This window comes from Cetorhinus maximus, unplaced genomic scaffold, assembly GCF_964194155.1.
Source record: "Cetorhinus maximus unplaced genomic scaffold, sCetMax3.hap1.1 HAP1_SCAFFOLD_1184, whole genome shotgun sequence".
NCBI lineage: Eukaryota > Metazoa > Chordata > Chondrichthyes > Lamniformes > Cetorhinidae > Cetorhinus > Cetorhinus maximus.
The window spans coordinates 36,779-50,814 of NW_027597126.1; the positions used below are offsets into that span (position 1 = coordinate 36,779).

The 14,036-nt window shown below is 45.9% G+C and overlaps 1 protein-coding gene across 1 annotated transcript; it reads left to right on the forward strand.

The window, feature by feature from the left end:
• Window positions 1–2,254: 2,254 nt before the first annotated feature.
• Window positions 2,255–2,920, forward strand: LOC144675828 (histone H1-like). Its single transcript, XM_078536398.1, has one exon. The coding sequence runs from the start codon at window positions 2,255–2,257 to the stop codon at window positions 2,918–2,920; it is 666 nt and encodes a 221-aa protein (XP_078392524.1).
• The last annotated feature ends 11,116 nt before the right edge of the window (window positions 2,921–14,036 follow it).

Consider the following 14,036-nt stretch of genomic DNA (forward strand, 5'->3'; position numbering starts at 1 on the left):
CGTGGGCATGGGGAGGTGCCATAAGTGGGGGTTGAGGAGTAGGGGGTGATGGAGGAGTGGACCAGGGTGTCCCGGAGGGAACTATCCCTACGGAATGCCGTCAAGGGGGGTGAAGGGAAGATGTGTTTGGTGGTGGCATCATGCTGGAGTTGGCGGAAATGGCGGAGGATGATCCTTTGAATGCGGAGGCTGGTGGGGTGATAAGTGAGGACAAGGGGGACCCTATCATGTTTCTGGGAAGGAGGAGAAGGCGTGAGGGAGGATGCGCGGGATATGGGCCGGACACGGTTGAGGGCCCTGTCAACGACCGTGGATGGAAAACCTCGGTTAAGGAAGAAGGAGGACATGTCAGAGGAGCTGTTTTTGAAGGTAGCGTCATCAGAACAGATGCAACGGAGGCGAAGGAACTGAGAGAATGGGATGGAGTCTTTACAGGAAACGGGGTGTGAGGAGCTGTAGTCGAGGTAGCTGTGGGAGTCGGTAGGCTTGTAATGGATATTGGTGGACAGTCTATCATCAGAAATTGAGACAGAGAGGTCAAGGAAGGGAAGAGAAGTGTCAGAGATGGACCATGTGAAGATGATGGAGGGGTGGAGATTGGAAGCAAAATTAATAAATTTTTCCAGGTCCCGACGAGAGCATGAAGCAGCACCGAAGTAATCATCGATGTACCGGAGAAAGAGTTGTGGGAGGGGGCCGGAGTAGGACTGGAACAAAGAATGTTCCACATACCCCATAAAGAGACAGGCATAGCTGGGGCCCATGCGGGTACCCATAGCCACACCTTTTATTTGGAGGAAGTGAGAGGAGTTAAAGGAGAAATTGTTCAGTGTGAGAACAAGTTCAGCCAGACGGAAGAGAGTAGTGGTGGATGGGGATTGTTGGGGCCTCTGTTCAAGGAAGAAGCTAAGGGCCCTCAGACCATCCTGGTGGGGGATGGAGGTGTAGAGGGATTGGACATCCATGGTGAAGAGGAAGTGGTTGGGGCCAGGGAACTGGAAATTGTTGATATGACGTAAGGTGTCAGAGGAATCACGGATTTAGGTGGGAAGGGACTGGACAAGGGGAGAGAGAAGGGAGTCAAGATAACGAGAAATGAGTTCCGTGGGGCAGGAACATTAAGTTTATGCCTCCTCTCCCTAGCTCTTCTGTCAAAACACAGCACTGTTCCTGAGTGTGGGATTAATAATGTGTCTCTGCTACAGTATCAGTGAGAACTGAGGTTGCAGCTTCTGCCTTTCCAGGAGAAATTTTATGGATGGAATCATAATTTACAGGGATTTCTGCAACTGATGGATGTATTGTCTGGTCGCCTGAGTCTCACCGCCCTCACTCACTCTGTCTCTGTCTATCCCTCCAGCCCCTCTCTATTGAATTACATATGAAGGAGAGGTACTGTTGTTTAGTGGCTGAGTGCACACAATCTGTATCTCCAAATGATCAAAAATAAGTATGCTTGTGAACAAGACAATAATTTAAACCAGTTACGGGTTAACCCTGTGCTTGGCTGCAGCCTCCTGAATCTGGGGAACAGACACTGTGAGCAGCTCCGGTCTCAGAGGGTTTAACAGTTACTGAGCTGGGAAACCACAACTAATCCCCGAGAATCCACGGCACAGGCCGAGAGGAGAGGAAAACCTGGCCTGGGAGCTGTAAATCTGAGACACAGTTTGTCCTGTCAATTTGTAGATGTGAACATTGTATCAGCGAGAGTGTGTTAAAGGGGCGGGCGGGTTAGACTAATGTCACTGTGTTTGTGTGTCCGACCTCAGCGCCAGATTTCCGAGTCCTTCTTGTATAAAATCACAAGATTTCCCTGTCATAAGATCGCGCTGCTCCCCTGCTCAGCCCTGAAGAGAGAATTTAAGGGAAATATTTCGTTAATTTCAAGATTTCAGTGGAAACACGGAGAAGAAGTCAGCACTCGGCTGAGAGTGCGCGATCAAAGCAGCAAAGAAACGGGTTTAAATCGAAATTGTTGCCTTTAATTCGGATGGAACTTTCTCGACAACAAACATTCGGATTCTGTTAACAGAAGGAAGCGAGTGTGGGAATCTGAAATGTCCAATTTGAAGTGGAATTGGGGAGTTTATGAGGAGAGAGAAACACAGAGAGGCTGGAGGAGCCGGGAGCTGACAGCAGGTTGTCTCTGCCCCGTCCGCTCTCTGTGTTTAAGTTGCTCTGAGCCGCCACCACTGGTTTCATTTCTGATCCAGTTCTGACTGTCAGAGAGATTTTACACACAGTCTCGGATATGACTGATACTGCAGCCGCCGAAACGGCTCCTCCAGCCGCTGCCGCTCAAGTCAAATCTCCCAAGAAGAAGAAGGCGGCTTCCCGATCGAAGGCAGCCGGTCCCAAGATAGGCGAACAGATCCTCAAGATTGTGGCGGGTTGCAGCGATCGCAAGGGGATGTCCCTGGCCGCGATAAAGAAAGCTTTGTCTGGCAGCGGTGTCGATGTGGGGAAGCTCGGCTCCCAGATCAGGCTCAGTATCAGGAGGAAGGTGGAGAGCGGCTCCCTGGTGCAGGTAAAGGGACAGGGCGCCTCCGGCTCCTTCAAAATCCCTAAGAAGGAATCCCAGGGGAAAGTGGGAAAGGAGAAGAAACCAACAGCCAAGAAATCTTTAGCGAAGAAACCAGCGGCCAAGAAGGTGAAAACAAAGAAACCAGCAGCTAAGAAATCTCCAGCCAGGAAAGTAACAGCCAAGAAATCCCCAGCGAAGAAAGCAACAGTCAAGAAAACAAGCAGCAAGAAGGCGGCAACTCCAAAAAAGGCGGTGAAGAAAGCAGCGCTGAAGAAAAAATCTCCCCCCAAGAAGCTCACGGGCGGAAATGCTTTAAAAAAAGTGGATAAATCGAAGGCCAAGCCCAAAGTGAAAGCAGCAAAGGCTAAGAAAGCAGCGCCAGGAAAGAAATGAAACCAGCCGAGCAAATTGTAAACCTCTGAACACAAAGGCTCTTCTCAGAGCCGCCCACGTCTCTCAGGAAAGAGCTGATCCCCGAATCAAATGTCCCTGTCCCGGCGCTGGGAGCAGGTTTCACACTGAAATGATTTATATTAAATTGAAAATTCCCGGTATCTCACTGACATGCACTATACCCAGCCCCTCCCCCAATCTGCAATAAAACAGAGCGGTGTCCGTGCCCCATTGTAACTGGGGATTTGTTCAGCTGCTCTGTCAGTTTCTGCTCGTTCCCTTTTCACAGATTCAGGGTGAGTGTGTGTAAGACAGTTACCCGGGCGCAGAAACCCCGCGTTACAACTCAAAGCCCAACACATGAGTTTGTGTAATTCAGCTGGAGTGAGGTGTCGGTAAACTGCTCAACCCGCCTGGAGGGGAGGTGTGTGGGGATAGAACAGAAGCTGGGAGTGAAGTGGAAACAGGCGGATTTGACAGGATATAGTGTTTGTACTTGGGCGGGAATATTACTGAATTTTATTTGTAAAGCTCTTTATTTAAAAGCTGCGGGTCTCTAAAACCGTTGAACATGAAGCTCCAATCTATAAACTTTGTGCCGAGCGCTGTGTTAACTTCCATTGTTGAGAATTTAAAAACAAAGTCGTTTCTGGCAGGGAGGAGGCGGAGCTGGATTATCAAAGACATTCCTCTGTTCTGTCTGTCACTCAATCTCCTCCCCGTCCCGCCTCTCACTCTCTGTCCCGTTTCTCAGTCAGGTCGGGGCGGGCTGCATAAAAGAGGAAACGCAACAGCTCGTCTCACATATTTAGCAGCGAACTGAGTGAAGAATCATCATGTCTGGCAGAGGGAAAGGAGGCAAAGGACTGGGGAAAGGCGGAGCAAAGCGGCACCGCAAAGTGCTTCGTGATAATATCCAGGGCATCACCAAACCAGCAATCCGCCGCCTGGCTCGCCGTGGCGGTGTCAAGCGGATCTCGGGTTTGATCTATGAGGAGACTCGCGGGGTGCTGAAGGTTTTCCTGGAGAATGTGATCAGGGATGCGGTCACCTACACTGAACACGCCAAGCGCAAGACGGTCACTGCCATGGATGTGGTGTACGCTCTGAAACGCCAGGGCCGCACTCTCTATGGATTCGGCGGCTAAACAATTCGACCCTTTCTACCGAACACACAACAAAGGCTCTTTTCAGAGCCACCCACCACCTCACAGAGAGAGCAGAGACCTGGGAGCGGGAGCTGGGATGGGCTGTGATCGGGAATGTTAGTGCCTGATTTGTTCTGACGGGGAATGTACTGAGAATCTCAATTTGCTCGTTGTTTATTTACCCGGATGGCACATTCTGTACTGACAGTGAAAAGTCTCTCCACTGCTTCAGATTTCCGAAAGGTTTTGTTCTGGATGAATAATAAGTCAGGTAGTAATGACAGGACCCGGCGGTTCCTCTGACATCAGCCGTTCAATCCGTCAGTGGAGTTGAGGTTACACTCAGATCAGCCATGATCTCACTGAATGGCGGAGCAGGCTGGATGGGCTGAGTGGCCTCCTCCTAATCCCAATATTCGCACGGATGTCCGTCAAGACTCAGACCGGGAACAGGGGGAGCTTCGAGCCGCTCCCGTTCCCGCTCTTTATCGGAATGAACAGCCCAGAATGAGGGCAATGGGACGGGGTCTGACGCCCCCAGCACCGTTTCTATTTGATTACCCATTCCAGCCCTCTAAGCGAGCGGCGATTTTAAAGGTTGGTTGTGCTGTATGGAGCATTGTTCAATTATTATTATATTAACAATTCAGTTATTGCCTGGGAAATTCAGCACTGACTTTACACAGTTCAAACAACAGACTGGTGTTTCTGTCCAAAAATGAGCAGATTCACCAGGTTGATGCGGGGTTTACAAATTGCCGGGGCAGGTTACATGAACTGGAATTTCATTGGGGTTAGGAAATAGTCAGTGAGAGTGAAAAATGGTGTTTATAATTTTCAAAAAAGGGAAGAACGAAGTCTATTGTCGAGACGGGAAACGGCTGCAAAAAAAGGCGGAATTTTTGAAACGGGCAATTAAAAACAACTCAACCAATGAGGACCTGAGTTGCCAGGAATTAATTCATTGGTTCGATTTTGGGCGCAACTGCCTGTGCGTAAGGCTGCAGCCAATTACTGTTCGGGGCGGTTCCTCACAGAGTCTAAAAAGGCGGATTGTCGAGCAGATTGTATTAATAGTCCTTGTAACTCTGACTGGTGAATCTGTTCAGAAAATGGACAGGAGTAACTCTCCTTCTTCGACTTTCGCCGCTTCTTGCCGCCCTTTGCTACCGGCTTCTTTAAGGCTTTCTTGGCTCCCTTCTTGGGAGCTGGTTTCTTCTCATCAACCATCTTCAGTTTCAGACACAGAAATAAACCAAACCCCTTCCGAACGCCGATTAAATAGACAGTCTCCCCGATCTATGCTAATGAAGGATTGGGAAAAGGTGACTCTGAATGGACAGTTTAAAGGCTAAACCAGCCTCTAAGTATATAATTTCAGGTTTGGATATGGAAACAGGCCAATCAGATTGTGATTTCTCGCCCTCACTCCTCCTCCCACCCCGTCATCAGCCCATTTACTTTAGTCAGGAAATACATTTTACAAAGACTCTCTCCAGCCCCAGTTCCTCAGTGTTTTACTATACATCGGGCAATGTCGCCTGATTGTTTTGCGAGGGTCCGTTCTCCACAGAGAGAGACTATACGGGAAAGCGGGATGCCATCTGTAACAGAGAGGCCCTGATAATGTGTGCCAGTGTGGGATTTACTCTGATACTGTGCATGAGTTTGGGATTCATTCACTGTTTGTAAGGCCGTGCTACAGTGAGAGAGTCTGGGATTCATTCTGTGCTTGTCAGGCTCTGGGACTGAAAGTGATTGTTGATGTTGTTCTGTGTCTGACTGTGATAGTGTTTGGGACTCATTGTGCACCTGTCAGTTAGCGGTGCATGTGAGTGAGCGGGAGTTTCATTCTCTCCCTCTGACGGAGGCCAAGTCCGGAGAGGAGAGGCGGACCCTCAGGGCCTCCAGTCGGTGGAGTTCAAAGTAACATTACGATTCAAAATATGACGCAGTAAGTAGGTCAGGTAAGTACTTCTACTTATTCTATTAATTAAACTGTTGCAGTCCATCAGTTTAAACAAAATAATGTGAGGACTTTGTAGTAGGAGTGGAATAAGGACCCTAGTGTATTTAGTATTCTTTAAAAGGGAGTAACTAACAAGCTTAATTTAAAGGGAACTCATGGCAGCAGAGCTCACACCCGCGATGTGCTCCTCCTGTGCTATGTGGGAATTCATGGACACTTCCAGTGACCCTGTGAGCATGTGTGCAGGAAGTGCGTCCAGCTGCAGCTACTGGCTAACTGCATTTCGGAGCTGGAGCTGCGGGTGGATTCACCTTGGAGCATCTGTGATGCTGAGATTATTGGGGACAGCACATTCAGTGAGGCGGTCACACTGCAGGTAAAGACTGAACAGGAAGAAAGGGAATGGGTGACCACCAGGCAGAGTAGAGGGAGGCAAGTAGTACAGGAGTCCCCTGTGGCCGTCCCCCTCTCTAACATATATACCGTTTTGGATACTGCTGGGGGAGGCAACATCTCAGGGGAAAGCAGCAGAAGTCCATGGCATCACGGGTGGCTCTGCTGCAAAAGAGGGGAGGAAGGAGAGTGGCCGGGCTATAGTGATAGGGGATTCAATAGTAAGGGGAACAGACAGGCGTTGCTGTGGCCCACAAAATAGACTCCAGGATGGTCTGTTGCATCCCTGGTGCCAGGATCAAGGATGTCCCAGAGAGCTGCAGGGAATTGTGAAGGGGGGTGGCGGGCGGTGTGAACAGCCAGTGGTCATGGTGCATATTGGTACCAACAACATAGGTAAAAAATAAAACAATGAGCTCCTACAAGCTGAATAGAGGGAGTTAGGATGTGAACTAAAAAGTAGGACATCAAAGGTAGTAATCTCAGGATTATTACCAGTGTCACGTGCTAGCGAGAGTAGAAATAACAGCATATATCAGATAGATACATGGCTGAAGAAATGGTGTTGGGAGGAGGGATTCAGATTCCTGGGACATTGGGACCGCTTCTGGGGAAAGTGGGACCAGTACAAACAGGACAGGTTGCATCTGGGCAGAACCGAAGCCAATGTCCTCAGGGGTGGAGAGGTTGGGGGTGGGGCGGTGGTGGGATTGGAGGGGTTGGAGGTGGGGGGGTGATGGGAGTGGAGGGGTTGGGGGTGGGGTGGTGGTGGTGGTGGAGGAAAGTGTTTGCTAGTGCGGTTGGGGAGGGTTTAAACTGGAATGGCAGGGGGATGGGAACCTGAGTAGGGAGACAGAGGAAGGGGAAACGAGGATAGAAACAAAAGGCAGAAAAGTAAGAATCAAAAGTGAAAGGCAGAAAAAAAATTGTGAAAAACAAATGGGGTCATAGTGCAAAATAAAGGGAAGATGGTTACAAAGTTAAAGAAAAGTTGAAAGGCATCATATCTTAATGTGTGTAACATTTGTAATAAGGTAGATGAATTAACGGTGCAAATAGATATAAACGGTTATGATATATTTGCAATTATGAAAACATGGCTACAGGGTGATCAAGGATGCAAACTGAACATCCAGGGGTATTGAATATTTAGGAAGGGCAGACCAATAGGGAAAGGAGGTGGGGTGGCACTGTTAGTATTGGAGGAAATCAATGCAATAGTGAGGAAGGATATTGGCTTAGAAAATCATGATGAGGAATCTGTTTGGCTGGAGATAAGAAACACCAAGGGGCAGAAAACGTTGGTGGGGGTTGTCTATAGGCCTCCAAACAGTAATGGAGATGTAAGGGAAGGCATTAAGCAGGAAATTAGAGATGCATGCAATAAGGATACAACTGTAATTTTAATCTACATACAGATTGGACAAAACACACAGCAATAATGCTGTGGAGGAGGATTTCCTGGAGTGTGTATGTGATGGTTTTATGGACCAAGACATTGAGGAACCAACTAGAGAGCAGGCTATCATAGACTGGGTGCAATGCAATGAGAAAGAATTAGCTCCCTTGGGGAACAGCGACCATAAAATGATGGAATTGTTCATTAGGATGGATAGTGAAGAAGTTGAATTCAAAACGAAGGTCCTGAACCTAAATAAATGGAGCTACGAGGGTCTGAGGCACGAGTTGGCAATGATGGACTGGGGAACCGTAATTAAAAGGTTGACCAGTGGATAGGCAATGGCTAATATTTAAGGAACGTATGCATGAATTACAACAATTATTCATTCCTGTCTGGCACAAAAATAAAATAGGAAACGTGGCCCAGCCATGGCTTACAAAAGAAATTAGGGATAGAATTAGATCCAAAGAGGAGACATATTAAATTGCCAGAAAAGAGAGCAAGCCTGAAGATTTGGAGCAGTTTAGGATTCAGCAAAAGTGGACAAAAAGATTCGTCAAGGAGGGGAAAATGGAGTATGAGATTAAACTTACAAGGGACATAAAAACTGACTGTAAAGGCTTCTATAAATATGTGAAGAGAAAAAGATTAGCAAAGACAAATGTAGGTCCATTATAGTCAGAACTGGGGGAAGTTATAATGGGGAACAAAGAAATGGCACGAGAATTGAACACATATTTTAGTTCTGTCTTCACAAAAGAGGACACTAATAATTTTCCAGAAATGTTAGGGAACCAAGGGTCTAGCAAGAGGGAGGAATTGAAGAAAACTAGTATTAGTTTAAAAATTGTGGTCAAGAAATTAATGGGGTTAAAGGCTGAAAAATCCCCAGGATTTGATGATCTACATCCCAGGCTACTAAAGGAAGTGCCCCAGGAAATATTGGATGCATTGGTGGTAATCATCGAAAATCTCTCGACTCGGGAGCAATTCCTACAGATTGGAGGGTGGCAATTGTAACCCCGCTATTTAAACAAGGAGGGAGAGAAAAAACAGAACTACAGGCCAGTCAGCCTAACATCAGTAGTGGGGAAAATTCTAGAGTCTATTATAAAAGACATGGTAACTGAACACTTGGAAAGCATTAATAGGATTAGACAAAGTCAGCATGGGTTTATGGAAGGGAAATCATGCTTAACTAATCTACTGAAGTTTTTGGAGGGTGTAACTAGTAGAAAAGATAAGGGAGAACCAGTGGATTGTATTGAATATTGATGTACAGTCTATCACCAGAAAATGTGGCAGAGAGGTCAAGGAAGGGAAGTGTCAGAGTTGGACTATGAAGGTGATGGAGGGATGGAAATTGAAAGCAAAATGGATCATTTTTTCCAGGTCCAGGTGAGAGCATGAAGCAGCACCGAAATGGTCATCGGTATACCGAAGAAAGAGTTGCGGGACGGGGCCTGAGTAGGACTGGAACAAGGAATGTTCCACATACCCCATAAAGATGTTTCAGTGTGGCTTCATGGTCTCATTTTCACTGAGAGGGTGGTCAGCCTGTGGAATTCTCTACCACAGAAGGCTGGGGAGGCCGGGTCACAGAGTATATTCAAGAAAGAAATTGGTACATTTTTGGATATTTGGGGCATCAAGGAGTATGGAGAGAAAGAGGGAATATGGCGTTGAGATAGAGGTTCAGCCATGATCATATTGAATGGTGGAGCAGGCTCAAAGGGCCGAATGGCCTACTCTTGATCCTTGTTTCTATGATATACCAGTTTGGGATAAATGCTGTATCTTTCATTCTTGACCACAATATGAGAGTGTTGGATTGATTCTATACCTGTTAGTCCCTGTAACTGTCTGTAAATGAGATTCAACCTGTGTTTGTCAGTCTCTGGCATTGTAAGTCAATGTGGTATCGATTCTAGATCGTTCAGTCTGTGGTACTATCTGATTGTGCACTTCTCATTCACTGTCAGAGCCTGGTTCTGTGTCTGAAGGTGGGATTAATTTTGGACATTCCAACATCTGCTGCTCAATGTGTGTGTGGAATTCAGTCTGTATCTGTCAGTGTCAAGTGTTGAACAGGAATGTGGGAGTCATTCTCAATATCTGGGAATCTTTGAAACATATTTTGCATCTGTTAGTCTGTGATGCTGTATGTGAGAGTGGGATTCATTTTGTCTGTCAGGGTCTGGTAATCTGTGCAAGTGTTAGATACATTTTGTAACACTCAATCCCAGATGCTGTGCACAACTTTGTCCATCCCTAATTGCCCTTGTTCAGAGGGTATTTAAGAGACAACCACGTTACTGCGGGTCAGGGGCCTGGAGTTACCAGTCGGGTCACGTAAAAGAGGCAGGTTTTGCATGGTTTTTGACGACAATCGACAATCAGAGTTTTGACAAATTTCACAATCTGCCATGGTGGGATTCGAAACTGGGTCCCCTGGGTCTCTAGAATACTCGTCCAGTGACAATAACACTGTGGCACTCCCTTCCCATCTAGCAGAGTGGCTTAGCGGAAGCATGCTGGGCCCATAACCCAGAGCTCGATGGATTGAAACCATCTTCTGCTATTTTCATTTTCATTAATGACTGTGGGATTCATTCTGTCTCTGTCAGACTTTGATTCTGAACGTGTGCTTATGATTCCTCTGTGTCTCAGTGTTTGGCACCGTGTGAAAGTCTGATTCATTCTCAACTTCTGAATGTCAAACGGTATCAGATGTATTCTGTATCTACTGGTCAGCTGTACTGTGTGTGATGTGGGATTCATTCTGCATTTGTCTGTCTCCGTTACTGTAGTGAGTGGGTGATTTATTCTGTACTGGTCAGTCGCTGGTGCTGTGAGTAATGGGCTTCATTCTGCATCTGTCAGGCTCTGGTGCTGTGTGTGTATTGTGCAGTTTGTCAGTGCCTGGTAACATGATGGATTTGTTCAGTAGTTCACCCTGTCCGATTTTCTATGTGAATGTGAGGTTTATTTTATCATTCTCAATCTTTGATGTGGGTTATGATTCTAGGGTTAACTCCGGATCTGTGCTCAATAGTTATTGGAGGGAACTGAAACGAGGTGCAGCCCTGTCCAAATTTGTTGATGCTGTTATTCTCTCAATTTTGAAAATCTCCAGTTCAGAACTAGAATCCTACACACAGCGCAGCTCCCAGTAAATGTTGCAGTATCCTATCCAAGCTGCATTTCCCAGATTTTACCAGCTGTGAATCCTTTGATCAGTATTTGGGTATTTTAATGCAGGAACATCTGCCTGTTGACCCAATTCCATGGTGTTTTTGGGAATAGTAGCCATAGGATTGGAATTAAAATCCAGCTGTTTCCCTCTCTCTAATATTATCTCAATGAAATCGGTACTTAATACAGAAAGCATTAGTTCATCACACACTCTGATCAATTAAACCCTCTATCCTTTATTACTAATGCATTGGTTGTGATTTTGAGTCCCACCTGAGTTGAGTTTTCAGTCAAATTTCATGTTTTATTTGTGCAAAACTGAAACTCATCCAGGGAAAAGGAACAAGCACTTTCTGTCAGAAAGAGGCAGCTAATTTGCACATAGGAAACCTCCAAAAGCACCAATGTGACCATGTCTTGGGCTGTTGATTGAGACATAAATATCAGCGACTGCGCAGGCAGCGGGGAGGAGAATAACGCCACTGCTCGGGTCTTCGGCAGAGCACCATGGAATCACTTACAACAAAATGAGAGGCTGGAGGGAGCTTCGTTTTAATGGGTCTTCTGAAGGATAGCACCTTGAATAGTGGAGCCCTCCCTCAGTGCTGTACTAGAGTATCAGTCTTCTTTGTTACACACAAATTCCAGTGTGGGATTTGAAAAAAAACACCTTTGTGTTCCAAAGGCGACTGCGACCAGGTCAGTCCCAGTGAAAGTGTTTAAGAAATCGACCAATCAACAGCTACATGACTGGGGCAATTATGATGTCATCCCCTGGCAGGTCACGTGACAGCTGGAGCCACAAGGCATCACAACCAGATTTGTGACTGGATTCAAACCCAAAATCCTGTCTCAATGGTTTTTCAAATTAAGCTGTCAGCTGCTTGAAAACGCTGCAGTGAAACTTCCTGTCTGATCATGAGGAGAGCTAGGGAGTTAGAGCTAGTTACAAAACTAAATCCTTTAATAAAGCAATTCAAAAACCATCAAGATTGAAATCCTGTGAGGAAAAATCAAATTATTATTGAGAACTCTGCTGGGAGAACTTCATTGGACAGCAGAGAAATCAGGTGGAGAATCCAAGTAAATCGACACCAGCGAACAAGTTAAAATCAAAAGCGGGATAACTCCTGTAAAAAGCTGAGAGTTCTGTGCATCATCAGTTCATCAGGTCGAGATATTATCTGGATTAAGCTTTCTGTTTAGAACAGGGTTTAATGAACTAAGTGGAATAGACACGCCATTGCAGAACAAGTAAGTCATCTCTAGATTTTCTTGAGTTCCAATTTATTGAAACATTGAATTCCGATGAACTAGAATTACAGTGCAAATGAATTGATAATTTAAAAACAAACTGTTTTCGAATAAATAAAGTAGAACAATTATTTTACAAAAAGTACCAGAGTGACCAGCAAGCTCAAACACAGAGAGAGTGAATTGCAGAGTGAAGAGTTTAAAATGTGGATTTTGTGGAGAGTGGGGATTAGGTGCAGACGGGGAAGGAGCTGATGTGTAATTGAAACCGAGAGACAACAGCAAAAGTAGAAGAGAGAAAGAGAGGAACAATCTAAATAACAAGAACTTTAATTAAATGGCTCATTTCAGTGAAGTGTTGGGACAGCTGAGAGCTGTTGCCTACACATCCTGTGCTCTGTGGGAACTGCAAAGAAGCTTGATGATAATTGTCAGATTCATAATACATTAGAGAACCAAACAGAATATAGAAAGCACAGAGGAGAGCTGAAATAGGAAATTAGGTCAGCCAAGAGAGTGTATGAGAAAAGATTAGAAGGTAACCTAACCAAAAACAGAAGTCTTTTACCAATGTATAGACAGTTACTAAAAAGGTCAGCTGATTAGAAGATCCTGTGGCGGCAGAGGGCTGAGGTACTAAATGAGAACAGTTCTTCTGTCATCACGAAACAAGCGGATGCTGCTAATCTCCCAGTAAAGGAGGAGCTGGTGGAGAAATTGGATAGGATGAAAATAGATAAAGAGGAGGCCATCACAAGATTGGCAGCGTTCACAGTAAAAACGTCACATAACCTGGATGGGATACATCCTGGATTCCTGAGGGAAGGAAGGGGGAAAATAGAGGAAGCTCGAGCCACAATCTTTCAAACCTCCTTGGATATGGGAGTGAAGCCGGAGAACTGCAGGTTGTTAATGTTACATCCATGTTTATAATGGAGAGGGATAAAGCTAGGAACAACAGACCAGTTAGTCTAATGTTGGTGGTGGGGAAACATTGAGACACAATAATCCAGGACAAAATTCATTGTCACTTGGTAGAACATGGGTTGATAAATGACAACCAGCACAGATTGGTTAACAGAAAACCATGGCAAATACTTAATGAAGTTCTTTGATGAAGTTTCAAAGAACATTGCCCAGGATAGTGAGGTTGATGGTGTTTGTCAGGATTTCCAAAGAGGTTTGAAAAAGACTTGTTAGTAAAATTCAAGCAGATGGGACTAAAGGGGCAGGTGCAACATGGATGCAAAATTGAATAAGGGACAGAAAGGAGAAAGTAGTGGTGAATGGCTGTTTTTCAGCGTGGAGAGATTTATACTGAACTGATTCTCTGTCACGTCAGCTGGCTGTTGTGTTTGCATTCCCAGAGCTCTTCAATTTGAAATAATTCCAGCCTATATCCAAGTTTGCTGATGACGCTAGGTTAGGTGACATGGTTAGTAGTGTAAGCAGGAGCAGCAAGTTTCAAAGGCTCATTGACAGATTCAGTGAGTGAACAAAACTGGCCGAAGGTGGTCAATATGGGGAAGTGTGAGGTCTCCCATCTTGGAGCAAAGAAAGATCAGCGAATTTCCTAAACAGTCAGAAACTTGGGACTGTGGAGGAGCCGAGAGGGAGAGTGAGAGCTGAGTGAGGCTGGAGGGTGGATAAAGAGCAGCGGCAGAGCAGCCCGAGAGCAGCAGTGAGAGAGAGAAGGAGAGAAGAGTGAAAGCGGTGGGGGGGATAAAGAGCTGTGAGGGAGGGGTTGGAGCAAAC